At 58.9% G+C, this 19,721-nt stretch overlaps 1 protein-coding gene across 39 annotated transcripts in view; it reads left to right on the top strand.

Annotated features, from left to right (window-relative positions):
* Positions 1-19,721, top strand: part of OBSCN (obscurin, cytoskeletal calmodulin and titin-interacting RhoGEF) — a 230,155-nt gene that overhangs the window by 192,397 nt on the left and 18,037 nt on the right. For 36 of the 39 annotated variants that reach the window (XM_070792362.1, XM_070792374.1, XM_070792359.1 and 33 more), the window contains 20 exons: positions 477-509; positions 647-745; positions 857-1,075; positions 1,447-1,519; positions 1,792-1,859; positions 2,850-2,969; positions 3,120-3,259; positions 3,691-3,891; positions 4,000-4,082; positions 4,306-4,479; positions 5,183-5,339; positions 5,705-5,821; positions 5,905-6,069; positions 6,158-6,316; positions 6,468-6,645; positions 7,182-7,295; positions 13,095-13,262; positions 13,660-13,762; positions 14,110-14,239; positions 14,918-15,026. In XM_070792362.1, coding sequence (XP_070648463.1) covers positions 477-509; positions 647-745; positions 857-1,075; positions 1,447-1,519; positions 1,792-1,859; positions 2,850-2,969; positions 3,120-3,259; positions 3,691-3,891; positions 4,000-4,082; positions 4,306-4,479; positions 5,183-5,339; positions 5,705-5,821; positions 5,905-6,069; positions 6,158-6,316; positions 6,468-6,645; positions 7,182-7,295; positions 13,095-13,262; positions 13,660-13,762; positions 14,110-14,239; positions 14,918-15,026 — 2,610 coding nt within the window. Of the gene's footprint in view, positions 1-476; positions 510-646; positions 746-856; positions 1,076-1,446; positions 1,520-1,791; positions 1,860-2,849; positions 2,970-3,119; positions 3,260-3,690; positions 3,892-3,999; positions 4,083-4,305; positions 4,480-5,182; positions 5,340-5,704; positions 5,822-5,904; positions 6,070-6,157; positions 6,317-6,467; positions 6,646-7,181; positions 7,296-13,094; positions 13,263-13,659; positions 13,763-14,109; positions 14,240-14,917; positions 15,027-18,074; positions 18,118-19,721 lie in introns of all 39 variants that reach the window. The other 3 variants (XM_070792382.1, XM_070792381.1, XM_070792344.1) reach the window with 2 other exon arrangements.

Here is a 19,721-nt window from a genome sequence, read left to right as displayed (position 1 = left end):
AGCTGGTGGAGTTGTCCCAGGCGAGCGTGGGGCCTTCAGTAGACTCTGGGGAGGAAGAGGCACATAGTAATTTTAGAAGTAGAAGTCTGAACTTCCTTACTTTTCCAAGTTGTGAGCACTGAAAGGTGATTCCCGGGCTTACCCAAGTCTGCACTGGTCTAGGGAGCCAACATTGCCTGTGGCTTGGCTTCAGTGTGACTTTTTGAGCAGACCTCATCCTGTGTTGGTTTCAGTGCCGTGCCCCAGACCCCTGGGCTGACATGGGGTAGCATTGCATCTGGTCCGTGGGGCCTGAGTGCGAATCCCAGGTCTGCATGGCCAGCCAGGTTTAGGAAAGGTGCTGTGTGTGGTGTGTGGAAGTGGGTGGGGCCCCCCCTGGGTGAGGCTCCCCCTTGAGACTCCCACCCTGATAGGCAGGCTTGTTCAGGGGAGCGGGCACCTTGGTGCTATAGATCTGACTTGTGTGCTTTTTTCAGGCCCCGATGAACCAGAAGAGAAGCCAGCATTAGGTGAGCTGAATCCAGAGGGCAGAGAGAGGGAGGCCCTGGGCATAGATTCAGTGAGGGAGTGTGAGGGGGAATTGTGGAATTCCCATGCGGAACTAGGGATCTGTGTTGTTGACCACCAGTGCCCTGTGTCTTTCCAGATGCACGCCAGCAGCTGGTCCCACCCCGGTTCCTGGAGAAATTCACCTCCAAGAAGGTGAAAAAAGGTTCCAGCATCACTTTCTCCGTGAAGGTGGAAGGTAGGCGGTCCCGCTTCCCTGCCCCCACACACAACCCTTCTAGAGAGGCTGGGAGGTGAGCCGCCCTCCTGGTGTGGGGAAGGGCCGTCCACCGTGCACTCCTGCCCACAGGAAGCCCACCGCCGGCTGTGCACTGGCTGCGAGAGGAAGCGGAGCAGGGTGTGCTGTGGATCAGCCGCCACACGCCAGGCTACACGGTGGCCAGCTCTGCCCAGCAGCACAGCCTGGTCCTGCTGGACGTGGGCCGACAGCACCAGGGCACCTACACCTGCATCGCCTCCAACGCCGCCGGCCAGGCCCTCTGCTCCGCAGGCTTGCACGTCTCTGGCCGTGAGTGGGCATGGGAACCGGGGCAGAGTGGGCAGCGTGCCGCCTCCGAGCTCCTGGGCCAGTCCCTACCCGCTATCCCTTGGGCTCTGCTCAGCTAGACCCTCCTAGAAGCCCCCACCACCCCGAGTGGTTTCTTCCCGGGCCTCTCAGCTCCTCCGAGGGCTGGTGAATCAAGTGCACACTGCTTCCATTTCCTGCCACTGGTGGGGTGACTGTGGACAAGTTGGGGCAGCGGGCACAGGCTTCCTTGGGGCCCCAGGGGACAGGGCCCCTGGTGGGTGGTCCAGGCATCACTGGCAGGGGTGCTGGCCAGAATCCGCACTCAAGGGTGTGTGGTGTCATTCCGGGGGCTCACCCTGTTCTCCCGACAGTGCCTAAGGAGGCGGGGGCCACGGAGGAGCAGCCCGAGGTGAAGGAGGCCCTCATCTCCACCTTCCTGCAGGGGTGAGTGAGGGGCTGCTCCAGAGCCAGGGTCAGCAGAGAGGGCCCGAGAATGTGGGCCCTAAGGGTGCAGGTCCTGGGAGTGGGGGGTGGTGCCACCACTGGGGAGGAGCCCCATCCTGCACCCCCACCCAGCTCTGTTCTGCTGGGGTCGTGGGGCTCGGCTCCCCACTGGAGAGGAGTCCTTCCCCAGGACCCTGACCGTGGTGTCTAGCCCCACGGTCCCCAGACCCTCCTTTCTGTCAGGCTCCTCAGGGTATCTCCTCCCCGTCTAGGACCCAAGCTGTTGCTGCACAGATGTCAGAACCTGCAACTTTCACAGACCTTGCTGGGCAGAAGAAAGGTATGAGCAGGGTGGGCACACATCTGTGCAGGGGGGGCGGGGGCATGCAGGAGGCTGCTCGGCGGGCCGCCCCCGGACTGTGGGGCTCCTCCGGACTGTGTGGCCCTAGGAACACCGCTGGCCCAGTGAGGCCGGGGCTCCCTGCCCTCTTGTGGACCCAATTCTGACCTGCGCAGGGCTCCAGCACCTTGGCGTGTTTTAAACTTGTATTTTATGGAAAATACTGAGTCTGCACAGAAGTCGGGAGGAAGGAGCCCTGCATCCCACACGCCCACTGCCTGTAGGATCACTCTTCACTGACCTGCTTCGTTAATCTACCCACTCCTCCCTTTCCTGTGCTGCCTACCATTGGTCATCCTCATTGCCCCTTAACCCCAACACCTCTGCTGACCCATCAGCCCCGCAAAGGATCCCATGTCCATCAAGGTCAACCTGAACCTGCCAGGGTTCTGGCCCCCCAGCCCTTGAACCCACTGCCTTTAGTGTCCAGAACCTGTCCTCATATTATACTGCCTGGTGGGGCTCCCTCTGACCACTGTCCCTCCCGAGCCCCTTCCCAGACCAAAGGCCAAGTGGACAACAGGAGTAAAAGTGGCACGGACACCCCCGGGGAACCCCTCAGCTCCAAGCTCCAAGCCTAGCCTGACCACTTGCTCAGCTTTGCGCTCAGCTCCCCTGCACCCACCGCCCTCCACTTTGCAGGCTGCCTGCTGCCCTCTGAATGCCTGCTCTCCCTCCAGCCACCTACTGCCTCAACTGACCAGACCCTGCTTCCCCAAGTTCATGGTCCCCTAAATCACACCTTGGCTCAGATGCTTTTGAGCCAAAGAGACCCCTAGTCATGGTCAGAATTTCTTGCTTCTGGCAGTGCTGGCCCAGCTCTGTGTGTCTGTCGGCACTTCTGACCCCAAGCCCAGGATGGGTCTGGGGGCAGGTGTTCAGGCACGTCTGTGGAGCACACAGCTGGCTGAGCCAGGCTCTGGCCCCCAACAGAGCTCCTGGCAGCAGAGGCCCGTAGCCACCTGTCCTTGGCCGAGGTGGGCACGGAGGAGTTCCTGAAGAAGCTCACTTCGCAGATCACAGAGATGGTGTCGGCCAAGATCACACAGGGTAAGGCTGGCTGATGATGGAGCAAGCTCCAGGGGAGGCCGAGACCGCACCCCCAGGCTGGGCCCTCCCCACCCGCATGCCCTGGAGACCCGGGGGAGACGGCCGGTTGGGCAGGCCCTTTGAGGGCCTCACGTGTCTTGTGTCCCTCAGCGAAGCTGCAGGTGCCTGGAGTTGACAGTGACGAGGAATCGAAGACGCCATCCGCATCCCCCCGGCACGGCCGTTCACGCCCGTCTTCCAGTGTCCAGGAGTCGTCCTCAGAGTCCGAGGACGGGGACTCCCGAGGAGAGGTGTGTGGGCAGGCGAGGGGTGGGGGAAGGGGAGGTGAGAGCCTGGGGCAGGGTACAGGTCCAAGCTGGTACAGGGGGAAAGGAGGTGTGGGGAACACCTGTGCATGGCCAGCATCGCCACCCTGACTCAGGACATGCCCAGAACCCCGCAGACTCCTCCTGATCCCTTTGGAGCAGGCTGCCTGCACCCCTGAAAGGAGTTCCCTACCCGGACCTGGGTCAGGCCTGTTCTAGAGCTTCGGAGAATCTCAGGATGGCTGTGTCTTCTCCACTGAATCCTCGGGGCCTTGTAGCCTGAGGCCTTGGGAGGCCCATCGGGCCTCTCCCAGCCCCGCTCCCCTCTGCTGTCTGCACGGGATCCCTGGGGCCTTGGGAGACATGGCTGGCCCCAGCGCAGGCCCAACACAGCAGCTCCTCCCTCTCACCTGCAGATCTTTGACATCTATGTGGTCACTGCTGACTACCTGCCCCTGGGGGCTGAGCAGGATGCCATCTTGCTGCGGGAGGGCCAGTACGTGGAGGTCCTGGACTCTGCCCACCCTCTGCGCTGGCTCGTGCGCACCAAACCCACCAAAAACAGCCCCTCTCGGCAGGGCTGGGTGTCCCCTGCCTACCTGGACAAGCGGCTCAAGGTAACTAGGTGGCTGGAGGGGTGGTCCTGGGGTCGCAGGCAGGAGCCTGACCCTCGAAGGGCAGGCCAGTGCTCAGGCTGCCTGTGACTCCACCCTGTTTCGCACCAGCTGTCTCCTGAGTGGGGGCCAGCAGAGGCCCCTGAGTTCCCTGGTGAAGCTTTGTCAGAGGACGAGTACAAGACGAGGCTGAGGTGAGGGCCCCCAGACAGGTGCTGTGGGAAGGTGGGTTTCTATGGAGGAGCTCTGAGATGCTAATTTCCTATGGTGGGGCTGTCGGGTGGGGGTGGGGGTGCCTTCCTTCCGTTGTCTGGCCTGGCCCATTCTGAAAGCGGTCAGCACAGTGCATGCGACTTGGAAGTGCCCTGTTGAGCAGCTGACTCCTGGGTCTCCCCTTCACGGCTGTCGCCCTGCCAGTGCCATCATCCGGGACCTGCTGAGCTCAGAGCAGTCCTTCGTGGGCGAGCTGCAGTTCCTGCAGAGCCACCACATGCAGTACCTGGACCGCTGCCCCCATGTGCCCGCAGCCGTGGCCAGCCAGAAGGCAGTCATCTTCAGAAACGTGCAGGACATCGGCCACTTCCACAGCAGGTGGGCCTGGAGGCGTTTCCTTTGGTCTGTATGTGTGTACGTGCGTGTACATGTGTGCGTGCTCAGACACAGATACATGTGTGCACACAGCAGTCACGCGTGCACAAGACACACTCACGTGGATGCTCACACTTGCACACATGTGTACTGGCAGGCCTGGGCCTCAGGGGAGTGGGCAGGGGTTGAAAAGAGACAGAACCTTGGATGACTTGATTGACCCATTGGTGCACCATAGCCATGCCCAAGGACACACATGTCCCCAGGAACACAGGCACATGTGCCCGGCTTACCCCCAGAAGTGCCTGCAGTGCACCTAGGCACTGCAACCCAAGAGCACAGGCATGCCCCAGAAGTGTGCACACATATGTACGTGGGCACATACAAGTACATGTGCATACCTGCACACACACACACCCTTTCATGTGTGGGCATGCATGTGCATGGTACACACACATACACATGTACACCCACAGACATGTCATTCCTTACATATTTACACGCCCACAAACACACGTGTACATGCAGGACACGTGCAAACATGTGTGGCCATCACAGCCTAGAGCACTGACTTTCAGCCATAGGAGCTCGGGCCTCGGTAGCAGCCTGTTCCTTCCCAAACCCTCAGGTTTGGGGCTGGATTGTGGGTCCTGGGTGGGGGCCCCGATGGCAGCCCTCACCTGACCACGGTTCCCCTCTGTGGCAGCTTCTTACAGGAGTTGCGTAGCTGTGACACAGATGACGACGTGGCCATGTGCTTCATCAAGAACCAGGCAGCCTTTGAGAAGTATCTGGAGTTCCTGGTGGGCCGAGTGCAAGCCGAGTCGGTGATGGTCAGCACGGCCGTGCAGGAGTTCTACAAGGTGACTCCCTTCCCATCAGCCCTGCCTCCACTCCCCAGGCTTGATGCTGGCTCCTGGCTTTTAGATCATCTTCCCTGACCCTACTCAGGCTCCGCTTCACCTTCCCAGGACCCCTGACCTCCAGGTTAGAAAAGCAGGCAGGGTCTCCCTGCCAACCGTGCTCTCCCAGCAACCCTGCTCACATGTTAGGCAGTGACACCGACCACCCCCTGGGGCAGCAGTGGGACCCACCTGGGGAGGAGGGTCTGTGGGTACGCATGCAAGCTCCCCTGGGCCCCCGGTCCACCAGCTTTCAGACTCTGGGGACACAGGCCCTCTGGAGTCTGCACACTCCTGCCCTGAGCCCAGCCCTGTGGTTCCCACAGAAATACACTGAGGAGGTGCTGTCAGCCGCGGACCCCTCGCAGCCACCGCCCCCACCGCTGCAGCACTTCCTGGAGCAGCCGGTAGAGCGGGTGCAGCAGTACCAGGCCCTGCTCAAGGTAGGCAGTACGGCCCAGGGGCTGTGGGGCCGCCCCCGTGCCCAGCCACCCCAGGCCTTGCCTTGACCTGCAGTCTTCCACAGGAGCTGATCCGCAACAAGGCGCGGAATGGCCAGAACTGCGCGCTGCTCGAGCAAGCCTACGCGGTGGTGTCGGCCCTGCCGCAGCGAGCGGAGAACCAGCTGCACGTGTCGCTCATGGAGAACTACCCTGGCACCCTGGAGGCCCTGGGCGAGCCCATCCGCCAGGTGGGGCTGAGGGTGCGGGGAGGGCCCTGGGCGGCGGAGGGTGGACACCAGGCTGGGCCTGGCTGACCGCGGCCAACCGTGCTCCCAGGGCCACTTCATCGTGTGGGAGGGGGCGCCAGGCGCTCGGATGCCGTGGAAAGGCCACCACCGGCACGTCTTCCTGTTCCGGAACCACCTGGTGGTCTGCAAGCCCCGGCGGGACTCCCGCACCGACACCTTCAGTTACGTCTTCCGGAACATGATGAAGGTTTGCAGGGTGCCGGTGGAGCCTGGGTGGGCAGGGAAGGCCCTGCAGGGTGTGCAGGCCAGGAATCCCAGGGGTCAGTCCTGCCATCCCGGCCTTGGTGACCACGGCTTGGTCTGCGGCCCGGCAGTCAGCCTGTGCCCTCCTCCCACAGCTGAGCAGCATCGACCTGAACGACCAGGTGGAGGGCGATGACCGAGCCTTTGAGATCTGGCACGAGCGGGAGGACTCCGTGCGCAAGTACCTGCTGCAGGCACGGACGGTCATCACCAAGAACTCCTGGGTGAAGGAGATCTGTGGCATCCAGCAGCGCCTGGCCTTGCCCATCTGGCGTGAGTGCCTGGGCTCCTGGGGCAAGGCTGGGAGGGAGACTGAACCTTTGCCTGGGTGCCTGGCTTGACGAGGCACACGAGTCAGCAGGTCCTGAGCTCTGGGCCCTTGTCCCCACCTGGGCACACACAAGGGAAGATGCTCAATTCTAGGGCAAGTGGCACGCTCTACCCTTGGTTAGCCAGATTTGGTGGGGGCCTCGGGGTCCACGCTTGGCTGCCCAGCGCAGGGCAGGCAGGCTGTGTTAGGGATGTGAAGGGCCCAGCAGTCTTGGTTTTGCTTCCTCACTTAGAATGGGAGAGAAGATCCCATTTCAACATACCCTTCTTTCCCGCAGTCCCTACCGGGCTCCCCGACACATCCTGGGCCTGTGTCCCATCCCCTGAGTCCCGTCCAGCTCCCAGTTTGGTACTGCGGATAAAGGCTCCTAAGGGGTGGTGTCTGTTGGAACCGTTTGTTGGTCTTGGGGCTCTGGTCCTGCCACATGGACACCTGAGGGAGGGAGGGAGTGATCAAGGCCCTGTGTTTGTATCCCCAGGCCCCCCCGATTTTGAAGAAGAGCTGGCTGACTGCACAGCTGAGCTGGGTGAGACAGTCAAGCTGGCCTGCCGTGTGACGGGCACACCCAAGCCCATTGTCAGCTGGTACAAAGGTAAGCCTTTGGGTGCTAATCCTGCAACAGGCAAGAGCCACCCAGAGGGAATCAGGCTGGGCAGGGGGCCAGGGGTCCAGGGTGGCGTCTGACGGAGGGGCTGGGCACAAGAGACAGGCCTCCTGTTCTGGTTGCCTGCTCCTGAATCAAAGCCAGGCTGGCGGGTGCACAGCGGGGTGAGGTGGGGCAGAGGCGGAGCTTGCTCCCATGAGTGTCATGCTTTTGACACAGTGACTCTGCCCACCCCTGAATCTCGCTCATTCGTTCCCTCATTTGATCATGTTTGTGCTGAGTGCCCAGAACCATTCCAGGTGTGTGGGAAATAGCAGTGAACAGGCAGGTCATCCTTGTCCGTGGACAGAGGCTGGCCTTCTTGGAGAGGAGACAGATGACAAGCACGTAGACACATATGCAATATCAAGTCCAAAGTGGCATGACCAGCCAGAGACATACGGCAGGACGAAGGGCAGACCGGTTGGGGGAACTCCCAGTGGGCAGCGAGGCTCCAGAGGAACAGCAGGCAGAGGGGAGCCGAGGCGGGCGTGGTGGGGCATGAGGCTGGAGAACGCTGGGCCTTGAGGGCTGCCGTGTGGTTCTCAGGTTTGACTCCCCTGTGTGGTGGGAGCTGCAAACTCTGGGGGTCCCCAGGAACACCTTCACTTCTGACATCAACTTCAGGATCCCAAGACCATTCTCACTGGGTACCAACTGCACGCTTGGGTGTCCCCAACCACCTTCAGGCTCAGTGACTGACTAAATCTCAGGGACTCAGCGGAACTCAGCACAACCATCCCAGTCAGGGTTCTGGTTTACTGCAGTAAAAGGGGAGCGGTACGTGGGGTGGGATCCATTTGAGGGTCCAGGCGTGGCCCAGATGTCCCCACAATAGAGTGGTGTGGACGTGCCTGTTTCCGTCACCTCTCATGTGTCCCAGCACAGGTAGTGTGGCCACCCAGGGACACTCCCTTGTTGAGCCTCGTTGCTCAGGTCTCTGCCGGGGCGCTCACACAGACTGCCTGCCTGCACGACTGGCCTCCATCTGTGGCCCCTCTGAGGCCCAGCTGATGCCATATGACCTAAAGCCCCCCACCCCACCAAGTCACAGTGTAGCCTAGACCATCTGGTGAGTCTCAAAGTCTCAGGTAAACCATGATGCTCTCACTAGGTCTCATCTGGGCTGAAAGGTAAGTCCTGAGTTCTAGTTGGGTCCCAATAGCCTGGTTTTGGGGGACGGTCCCAGGGAAGTCCGCCCTCCCATCCTGCTTGTCCACAACCAGTCAGGCGCATGTGTCCATCACAGATGGCAGAGAATGGGGCTGGAGCAGATATGCAGGCCACTTTGCTGGGACATGCAAGAAGGGCCATCCCAGCCCAGGGTTAGGGCTTCAGAGCAGAGTCAGTGGATAAGTGACTGGTTCCCCCAGCACCGTCTTCCTTCCAGAGTCTGTGGGGTCCTGAAGTCTTCAGAGTTCCCTGCCACCTCACAGAACCCGGGCAGTGCAACCCCACTTCCCCGCCATCCCTTCTCATACCAGACCTCTCACCTGTGAGGGTGGGTTCAGAGAGACAAGCCCAGTCAGTAAAAGTAATTGAGAAGAACACGCCTGTCAGCCCCACCCCTTCAGCTAGGCTGCCCTCAGGAGCGTGTGCCAGCGGGGCTGTGTCTGAGGGAAAGGAGGGTTGCACCATGCCCAGGAACAGTCAGGGTGGGATCCCGGGTTCCCAACTGTCTCCAGACCATCCACTGTCTTTTTCATCTGGACCTTTACCCGGTGAGCAGCTTACAGGCTTAGACTCCTCTGAGGACAGCTGTGTCTGGGGAGTGGAGGAAGCAGTAGCCAGCTGGTGGTCAGTTCATGTTGGGCAGCCCCCACGACAGACAGGTCCTCAGACTGCTGGTGGGCCGGGCGGCACACACAGCCCCGTGGTGTGGCCAGAGCCGGCGGTTCACTGACCTAAAGCACCCTCACAGTTGGAGACACCTGAGAGATGTCTCCTGAGGGACACCCATCTGCCAGGTGAGAGCGTCATCCTTGGCAGTCCCGGGTGGCATGCACTGGAACTTGGCCCCACACGCAGGGCAGCAACTCTACACAGGGACTCTGCTGGTCTGGAGCCCGGTCTTGCTCCCGTCTTGTCTCCATGGTTCATGGACCAAGGAGGAGTGTCTTCAGCCCACCCATCTGTAGTTACGTGTCAAACTGAATAGCCAGAGTGTTCACAACATCTCACATAACCTTTGCCAGGAAAAATAGCATCTGGCAGGAGAAGTCAGACTCACCCACCAGCAAAAGATCATTCATCGGGTGGAAGTTTAAGTGTCGGGGGCAGAAGGCCAACTTCTAATTCACCCCTGGGGCAGGGAGCCCCAGTGATGCTCTGGTCTCGGTCCCTGCATGCCAGCAGGAAGGAAAAGCAGTTGGCTGCAATGCCCAGGATTCCTGCCAGGAGCTGTTCGCCTGTACAGAAGACCCCATTGTGGCTGTCCTGTCCTCGCCAGCTGGAGCCACAGGGGCAGTGACTGGACTGGGCTGGTGGTGGTCTCCCGCCAGCTTCCACTCTCTGTGGCTGTACATGGCTGTTGATTTTGGACTCGGCCTCTCCTCTTACCTGGCTGCTTTCACGTCTCCCAAGAGGCCTGCAACTTCCTTTCTCCCGCTGGGGTTCTGCTGGCGGTCTTGGCCAGTGACACGTTGCTGGGCTGGAGCTGGTTACATGCTCCATAGCCTCTCCACATGTAGGGCCTCGCCACCCTCATGTGGAGCAGGGTGTTCCAAGCAGCAGACACCAGGGTCCAGAGGTGGAAGCCACAGTCACAGCACCCTGACTTGGCCCCAGGGTGACAGTTTTCTTCTTGCTCCGTGGGAACCTTGCTCAGATCCCATCAGTGGAATCCAGACACCTGTATCCAGCAGAGCCATCAAAATCTAAGCCCTCCCCCTGGCTGCATGCCTGGCGTATCAGAGGGGCATGGTGGGTCCCTCTGAGCCCAGGGAGACCAAGGCCCACTTCTGATGATTTTTCTCTTAAAGCAGTGGTAAGGGTGGAGGATGAGGAAGGGCTCAGGGATGGAAGGAGACATACTTCTGTAGCTCAGTAATACCTAGTGTTTTGGGCTCACTCAGATGAGGCGGCAGGATTGTCACTACAGATATGACCTGTTTTAGCTTCAGGGGCCCCTTGACTTAACAGCCACATCACTTTGTTCTCAGGGGCTCTGTGTCCCTTGCCTGGCATGATGGTGACATTTTGGGTGGGGTCCACTTAGCAGAGGTTCCCAGTGGCCCAGAGCCATCGTAACATCTCCCGTCCCCTTTCTGGTTCTTCCCATGAGGGCTGAGTGAGGTGTCCAAGGAGGCAGGACCACCTGTCAGGAGGCACTCATATCTCTGGATCAGCTTCTCCAGAGTGTTACCAGGTGCCACGAATCCACGTGCCAGCTGTTGACAGTTCCCCATAGAGGTTTGTCTATGTCAGGGAGTTGTCCCAAGCCAGGGTTCACAGCAAACACCAGGGTCCTTTCCTGTTATCTCTAAAAGAATCCTTCATTTTTTGGTGCCCGTGCCTCTCATCCCTGAGTTCTAGCCCTGCTCCTGCCTGCCTTCTGCCCCCCAGGGTTGGCGATGGCTTTCCCTTTGCACCCAGTGTGGGTGTGTATGTCTGTGACTGGACTCAGAAATGCCTCCTGGGATTCAGCATGGGCTCTGATGTTTGTTGGGAAGTGGGGCTGAACAGCAGCGTCCCCGCTGTAGAGAGAGAGAGTGTGTCAACCAAGGCACCATCCAGGAGACTTTGAACCCACTTCTCAGTGCTCGGCTTGGAGCTGCCTGCTCGGTTTCCCTCCATTCACAGGAAATAGCTGTTTCTTGCACAGCCGACCGTGACGTTTGGGCAGTATGTCCACCACTGATTCTTATGGACATCCCTTCCCTCCAGTCTATTAACTGGTCCACAGGCCGACACCTTTCTCTTGTGGAATGGTGTGTCTCTTACAGTGTCCCTTCCTTGTTGCCAAAATTGCAAATCAGAAACTGTTAAGGACCTGAGCTATTTCTTGGCTTGCAACCCAGCAAGCAGTCAGCCAGCCAGATTACAAATACAAGACCCCAAGTCAGAGACAAAGGTTGTTTGTCACAGCAAAAGCAGCAGCATTTTGCACGGGCTTCCCATACCTTGATCTCCACATCCAGGCACCAGATGTCAGCTTCATGCAGTGAACTGTTCCACAAGAGAGGAACCTTGAGTTTTAGGAGATACTGAACTTTCATGGGGCTGCTGGCACATCTTCCCTTCCTTCCCTCCAAAGAGAAAAGTGACTTACAGCCCTAGAAGGCAGTCACATGTCTCACAGGGAAGGAAGCTGAGGGCTTTGCCTCTGCTGACGTGGATGGCTCCTGGGGGAGGTTTCCAATGAGGCAGGACCACCTGTCAGGAAGCACCGACACCTCTCTGGATCACTTTCTGCAGCGTGTCATCAGCACCCTAGACACCATCCAGGTGCCACGAGCCCACGTGCCAGCTGTTGACAGTCCCCCTAGAGGTTTGTCCATGTCAGGGAGTAGGTGACAGGGAACACCTAGCTGTAGGTGTCTTTGCCCAAAGGGTCTGACTGTGCAGGAATGCCGGAAGTCCAAGGAGAAGTGTTTTCTGACAGCAAGATGAAGGCTGAGAATTGACCACAGGTTGACAGTGGGTCTCCCTGATAGCTCAGTTGGTAAAGAAAGAATCCACCTGCAATGCAGGAGACCCTGGTTCGATTCCTGGGTCAGGAAGATCCGCTGGAGAAGGGATAGGCTACCCACTCCAGTATTCTTTGGCTTCCCTTGTGGCTCGGCCGGTAAAGAAATCGCCTGCAATTTGGGAAACCTGGGTTCGATCCCTGCGTTGGGAAGATCACCTGGAGAAGGGAAAGACTACCTATTTCAATATTCTGGCCTGGAGAATTCCATGGACTGTCTAGTCCATGGAGTTGCAAAGAGCACACGACTGAGCGACTCACTTTGACTGACAGGGTCACTGGTGTCCTTGCCAAGGGCTGTGTTGTGTGAGGTGAAAGCCAAGAGGTGTGGTTTGGGAAAAGATGGAAAGGGAAGCTCCTGGAGACAGAGAATGAGAAGAGCTCTTTCTTGGAATTACCATACAGGGATGCAGGGAAATAGGGTGACAGCTGGAAGCTTTTTTTGGGGGGGGGTTATGTTTTTAAATTGTTAAGTTTCTCTGTGAATCAGATGTCAAGATGTTTTAACTTAAACAACCTTGTTCAGAACGTACAGAGCTATTAGAAATCTATGAAATTTTACATATTTATGGAGGAAAGATTTATTCATAATGAAAGATGCATAGCTCCCCACCCCTCTCACAGGAAGGAAACGTGGTACAGCTGGAGATGTTAGTCAGGTGGGCATTTGGGTGAGGATGATAAAGAGACAGTGCTGTCCAAGTATCTGCTAGGTGGGGTCAGTACCTTGGGGGAGTTGCAGAACCACTGGCAAGGTAGTTGAGGGTCTTATTATCAGAGGAGACGTCCCCCAGCCTGGCCCCTGCCTCCAGCTAAGAGCTGGCCTTTTGGAGGCCACACTGCACAGTGAGGTCTGGGGGAGTAGACGGTGCGGGTCAGTACCACCGCTCCACCCAGGGCTCCAGGTCAGCTTGGCCAGCTAGACCCTTGGCAGGGAGTCCACTGGCTCTTGTGCGATAGGGGTAGCTTCCTCCGTCAGATCCTGTGACTGTGACCCCCAGACAGGTCCGGCCTTTTGTCCCTGCTGGTGTTGCCCCTGATGGCCCTCCCCTCCTTTCCAGATGGGAAGCCAGTGGAGGTGGACCCTCACCACATCCTCATTGAAGACCCCGATGGCTCGTGCGCGCTTATCCTGGACAACTTGACTGGTGCCGACTCTGGCCAGTATATGTGCTTTGCAGCCAGTGCTGCTGGCAATGCCAGCACCCTGGGCAAAATATTGGTGCAAGGTGAGCCCTGAGGGGAAGGCCAGGGTATACGTGCCCAAGCCCCACCCTACGGGCATTATAAAGGTATCAGCCCTGGTTGGGGGCACATGGATGGAGCTGCAGGGATGGTTGTGCATATCTGACAAGTCTGGGAGGCTCACTGGTGGGGGTGGGGTCCTGGTGCATCATGGTGTCTCTCTCTGTATCTCTGTGTCTCTGTCTGCATCTCTGCCTCCACCTCCTTTTCTATTTCTTTCTCTGTATCCATCTCTGTTTATCTGTTTCTGTCTCTCTTTTTGTCCCTCTGTCTCCATCTCTGTGTCTCTGGTTTTCTTTCTGTGTTGTCTCTGTGTCTCTGTTTCTTTTCCTCCATCTCTCAATCTCTCTCTTGTCTCCCCACATTCCCTGGGCCCCGCAGTCCCGCCTCGGTTTGTGAACAAGGTCCGGGCAATGCCCTTTGTGGATGGAGAAGATGCCCAGATCACCTGCACCATCGAAGGTGCCCCATATCCTCAGATCAGGTGGGCCACCAGCTGGCTTGGGGGTGGGGCAGCAGAGGGCACACGGGCCTGCCCTGGGGCTGTCCTGCCTGCCTGAGAGGTGCGGGTGGGCAGCCTGTTAGCTGGGTCAGGGCCAGCTAGGCACAGAACTGCCACCTGTCCTGTGAGGAGTGGGCGTGAGAGGGCTGCGGCACATTCTGAACACGGCTCTAGCTGCCGTGACAAGGACATGGAACCGGCTGTTCGTTGGGTGGGTGGCGTCCAGGAGGGTGGGCTCTGTGAGGATACTTGGAACTATGGGATAGGTGAGGAGAGGGTCCTGAGCATGGGCGGGAGACCCACCTGACTGCCCTTGGGGCTGGCTGCAGGTGGTACAAGGATGGGGCCCTGCTGACCCCTGGGGGCAAATACCAGACCCTGAGTGAGCCCCGCAGCGGCCTTCTGGTGCTGGAGATCCGGGCAGCTGGCACGGAGGATCTGGGCATCTATGAGTGTGAGGTGAGGTGGGTGGGGCTCGGGGAGGGGGTTGGGGGCCTTGCCTGGGGAATCCCGCCTGGTGACTATCACCCTTGACCACAGTGAGAGAGGGGACCCTAGGCCACTGTGGCCCACTGTCCATGTGGAGAAGATAGGGACTGAGGAGCAGGCCCTGGGCGGAGCCCCCTTGGTCCTCATGGTCTGGGGGCACTGGTGGGGGTCAGGGGGAAGGTATGTGCTAGCCTTGGCGCTTCCTGACCGCCAGCCTCCTCTGTGCTGTTGCTCCGGGCAGCCTGCAGGGGACATTGCGGTGCCTGCTCCCAAAGGCAATTCTCAGAGAAAAAAACAGACCCCCAGTCAGCTCTGGACCTATGCTGGCCACACACGGTGATTTAAATGTAAATCAGTTAAAGCTAACATTTAAGTAAAGATTCACTTCTAATTCACGTACTCAGAGCCCACGTGGCCACTGTGCTAGACAGAGCAGGTGGAGAGTGTTCCGCCTGTCTCAGGGAGCTCCTGGTCATGGGACTCGGTAGCTGGCCTGGTACCCTTACCCATGTGGCCAGGCTCTGCGGCTCTTGAAATAGCTGCGGTGGGCCCTGCATGCCACCGCTGGCCTGTGTGGCCTCACAGAGACTGCCCAGGCCCCCTGGGGAGCCACAGGCTGGAGGTGAGCCCCTGCTCTATGCCCTGCAGTTGGTGAACCGGCTGGGCTCCAAGCGGAGCCGTGCGGAGCTGCTCATGCAGAGCCCCGTGCTGCAGGCCCGGGAACAGCACCGTGTGGAGCGGCTTGCGGCCGTGGAAGGTGAGTGCCTCTGCGTGCGGTCCAGCCTGAGCTGAACCCCCACAGGCTGGGGCAGGGCCAGGAGGGGTAGAACCCTCAACCCTTCTCGTCAGAGCACACTTCCAGGAGGAGGGGAAGCACGATCGGAGGAGGGGACTCGGAATGGGGGCCAAGCGCTGGCGGCCCATGCCTGACTGGAGCCACATATGTGGGGGCCAGAGAAGGGTGGGCTGTGAACCAGAGCCTGGGAAAGGCTGATGGGGTTGTCTGAAGGGTCAGGGGACCCCCTAAGCCTGCTAATAACCATTCCTGGGGGGAATAACAAGTGCATATGCAAGCCAGACCTGGGCCTGGAGCTGCCTGCCAGGCAGTGTTCAGAGAGGTCTTACAGGATGGGTGGCAGGGGCAGCTACACAGAAGCAGGCTGATGGGTCCCAGCTTGGCTCCTGGGAGAAGGAACAGTGTCAGGGGCACGATCCTTCTGCAGCAGGCGGCCCTGGCTAAGGAAAGGACAGGGTGCTGTGGCTTGGCCTGGGCCAGGCTGGGAGGGGTCTGGGCTGCAGAATGGGCCTCACTAGGGAGCAGCATGCTCCCAGGCAGGTGGTGAAGGATGACAGGACATCTCCCTCCGTGGCTCCAGGGTCCCAACCAGGATGGCTGGGATGGCGAGGAGGGCAGTTGGTGTCTGTTCAGTTCAGAGAGTGGCCTTACAGAGCTTGCAGGGTGGGTGACAGCCTCAGGGAGAGTTTCTCCTGGTCTGAGCTGACTTACCTGGAAGGGGCTGCCAGGACAGAGATTGAGCCTCCCATCCTCGGGGGCATGCAAGCAGAAGCTACACTGAAACACCTGGGGGAGCTCCAGCTCTCACAGTAGGGCTGGGTTGGGATCTGTGTCCTCCCAAGTCCTGAAAGTTGGCTCCTCTGATGCCTTGAGCCCCCAGACCCAGTGCCTCCCAGGGTCCAGCGTGCGGGGCTTGCTGTCTGTCTAGACTCTCACTGAGTCAGCCATCTGGTGCCAGAAGGGCGGGCCTGGGACCTCTCCCACTCTGTAGGGCCCGCCCAGAGACCCTTCCTCCCTCGTGGGCAGGGGTCCTGTTCATCAAGCCCCAAAGGGCACTGGTCAAGCTGGCTCCCACTGGAGGCCCCCACGGCGTCTGCTGGCACCTCTGCTGTGCCCCTGGTGGTCTTACGTGGCGCACGGCAGGGCTCAGCACCCTGTCTCGGCGGCGACAAGTGCATCCCACAGAGCTCTCAGTCCACCGTCACAACGGGCCTCTGTCTGGGCCCTGTGGATGGAGGGTCTGGAGGAGGGCGGCGCACCCACGCCAGGAATGGCCTTGGCGCCTCACAAGGCGAGGCCAGTCTTCACAGCCCCTGGGACTGGAGCCTGCCGCCTCCTGCTTCCTAATCCTGACCTGCTGCTTCATCATTAACCCGGTGGCTCTGCAGCCAGGACGGGCCCTGGCTGGCCCCGTGGGGTGGGGCGCTGCCCCCTCGCTTGTGAAACTGCGCCGGGCCGAGAGCCCCGCTTGGCATGGCTGTACCCCTTCCATAATCACCAATACACACTGGATCCCAGAGCCCCCCCGGATGGCAGGTTAGATGAGGAACAAGGTGCCAGGAGAGTAGCAGCCCACGGGGGCCCTGGTCACCACCCCCAGAAGCAACAGAATGAGTCCCGCGTCAGGGAGGAGCAGGGAAAAGGCCCTGGATCGCTCACTGTTGTGTGCGCAGGGGGCGGCCTCCAGGCCACAGACAGGTTGGTGTTCTCTGGGCCCAACTTCGTCTAGATACAGGGCATTGTGGCTGCCTCCCATTCTCTCTCCCAGTAGGCTGCCCTCTCTCCAGGAGGCCGCTTGCACAAGCACATGCAGGCACACACACAGTCACACACATGTACATGCACACACATGCATTATGGACACACATGTGCACGCATGCACAGTAAATGCGGCACCCAAGTGCCATACAGACACAGCTGGGACATTTAACTCATGTTCATTGGGAACAAGGCTAAAATAGTCACGGTCATCTAAAGAAGTCCTTTTGCACGTGGCACAAAGTCCCACAGACCGCAGACTAGGAGGCTGTGTGCCCTGGGCCACGTCACCCCCTCAGCTTTCCCCCAGTCTGGTGAGAGGGACGTTGAGATGTATGGGTGCTGGTAGCTGGCGGGCTGCCTGCTCGCCCGCTGACGAGGCTGGGAGGGAGCATATCTGTGCCAAGCTTGGCCCTGCCCAGAAGCTACAGAGGAAGAGGCCTCCAGATGGTGGGGAGTAGGTGCTGCCGGGTCCTGGATGCGTCCCGTGCTATCTCTGGGATGTGGGTCCCTGTCAGCAACATGGGAGCCACAGGGCTTATCCTGTTGGCTCCGGGGAGGAGGACAGCCAGGACAATCAAGAAATAGTTGAGTGTGTGGGATGCTCCTGGCTCGCTCAGAGCTCAGGACGCTGCTCAGACATCCTCAGGTTGCTCCCAGAGGGCCTTCTGTGGCCTGACGCCCAGCACTCAGACGGGCTACCTCTAGGACTCCAGAGTCACTCTGCCCTGGAGAGAGGTCCTTTGGTCTTAGAATTCTTTGTGAACTAGGCACCAGCCCTCCACCTCCCGGTTTGGCTGCCAGACACAGGCCGTTCCTTTCCCCTTTCTAGGCCTTGGTTTCTATGAAAAGAGGAACTTCAGGGCCTGCCAAATACCCAGGGCTCCCTGGGTACATGGACTAAAGGAAGAGCTTGGATTTCTGTGTGGGCAGCCTGAACAAGGCACTTATTCTCATGAAGCTCCTGCAAGACCCCTCAAGGGGGACAGGGCTTCTCGCCCCACGTGGGACGCATGGTCACCGCAGCGCCTCATCCCCAGACCCCCGGAGGAGGCACTGTCACCGTTTCAAAGGTGAAGGGCCTGGGGCTCTACGCCGAGACATTCCTCCTGGGGGATCACACAGTCCAGCAGGGTTTGGAGCCAGTGTCCTAAGCTGAGCGAGTTACCACACTGCCGGCCCACTCGGATAGCTCAGCCCCCAGCGCTGGCTGATCTGTAACCCTCGCTATTCCGACTGTTTTCTTTGTAGTCACTGAGCAGGAGACTAAGGTCCCCAAGAAAACCGTCATCATGTAAGTGCAGGCGTGTTCCTAACCCTCCCTCTGACTGCAGTGCTCCCTGCATGCCCACTAACCTCCCCGGATCTTGCCTGTGTAGCCTGGCCCCTGGCTTGCCTGACTGCTTGCTCCCGAGGTCTTTGTTCACCACACAGACTGCCAGCACTTTGCAGACACTCCCAGAGCATTCACCTCCCCTTGAGACCTTGCCTACCACATTTCAAAGCTGTCTGTCCTAGGGTCTAGGTACCCTCTCCATGGCTCTGTTGTCTCAGCAGGGTCGACTTATTCTGCACATCCCAGGGCTCACCCAGGGCTTGGACTCAGAGTCATACTAGTCAGGGAAGAGCAAAGCCTGAAAGTTTCTTCTCCAGTGTGCTGGAGGCAGAATGCTGCCATCTAGTATCCTAGGATCTAGAGCATTGTCCAAGGGAACTTTCCGTGATGACAGAAGTGATCTATGTTTACACTCCACTCCAGCGGCCACTAGCTGCGTGTGGCTACTGAGCATTTGTCTAGTGTGGCTGAAGAACTGGATTTTAAAATTTATTTTAGTTAATTTGATTTTAATTAAAATAGTGTAACCTTAGTGAACAGTACAGCTCTAGGGTCCTTAGGGGTTTCCGCACTCAGCCCTCACACTGAGAAGGTGGGGAAACTGAGGTTCAGGGAAGAGAGAAGCCTTGCTCGGGGTGCCTCCCAGTCGGAAGCTGGCTGAGAACTCATTCCCTGGATGCCACAGCCACTGTCCCCTTCCCCACGCTTCAGTGCCTCCAAGGCTGAGGAAACACCATACATGTTGATAATTGAAGAATACAAGAGGCCCAGAGCAGTCCAGGGCTAGGTGAACGGGCAGAAGGCAGGTCTGGTTTTGACCTGGATGATCTGGAAGGACTTGCAGTAGGAGGTGAATGAAGTGGAAGGGTGGAAGAGCTTGCAAAAGCTAGGAGGCAGTCAAAACTATGATTTCCTAAAGCCAGATGTCTGGGAGGCTCTAAGATGGGGAACCTCTTAATTCCCCCGAGGCAGAAGACCTCCTGTAGGGGCCTGCAGCTGGTGATGTTGCTGCAGAACCCATCTTCAGACATTGGATATGTCCTGGATTAATCCTTCCCTGATTTTCTCCCTTCTCCCCCAGAGCATAGTGCAGCCTCACAGTAGATGGGGCTGCCTGGGGCAGAAAGACGTCCCATCCCTGGAGGTATGCAGCCATGCCAGAGTTTTTCACAGATCAGCTCTACATTTCATCTGTGAGGGGAGCATTGTTATCTATGTTTTATGAGTGAAAACATGAAGGAGCAGAGATGGGGCCAGGCTGCCCACTGGGGACTCATGCATGTGGGAGCCTAGACTAGGTAACTCACAAGGCACCCTCACGACCAATCTGTCCCAGGCTTAAGGAGGCAGTAACCCTCCCCCTGCAAGGACATGTACCCCCTCACATGAGGAATGGAGAGAGGCAGCTGCCTGGCACCGCATCCCCCAAGGGCACACCACACAGTGAGGAGCTCTGGGGAGCCAAGGGGTACCAGAAGGAGACCGGGCTTGGAGAGAGGCTCCTGCCACCTGGCAGCCTCAAGTGGTGTGCCACTGGCCTCAGGGCAGGGGGCCTCCATGTC

This window comes from Bos indicus, chromosome 7 (assembly GCF_029378745.1).
Source record: "Bos indicus isolate NIAB-ARS_2022 breed Sahiwal x Tharparkar chromosome 7, NIAB-ARS_B.indTharparkar_mat_pri_1.0, whole genome shotgun sequence".
Classification (NCBI taxonomy): Eukaryota; Metazoa; Chordata; class Mammalia; order Artiodactyla; family Bovidae; genus Bos; species Bos indicus.
This window is presented reverse-complemented; position numbering and strand designations above follow the sequence as displayed.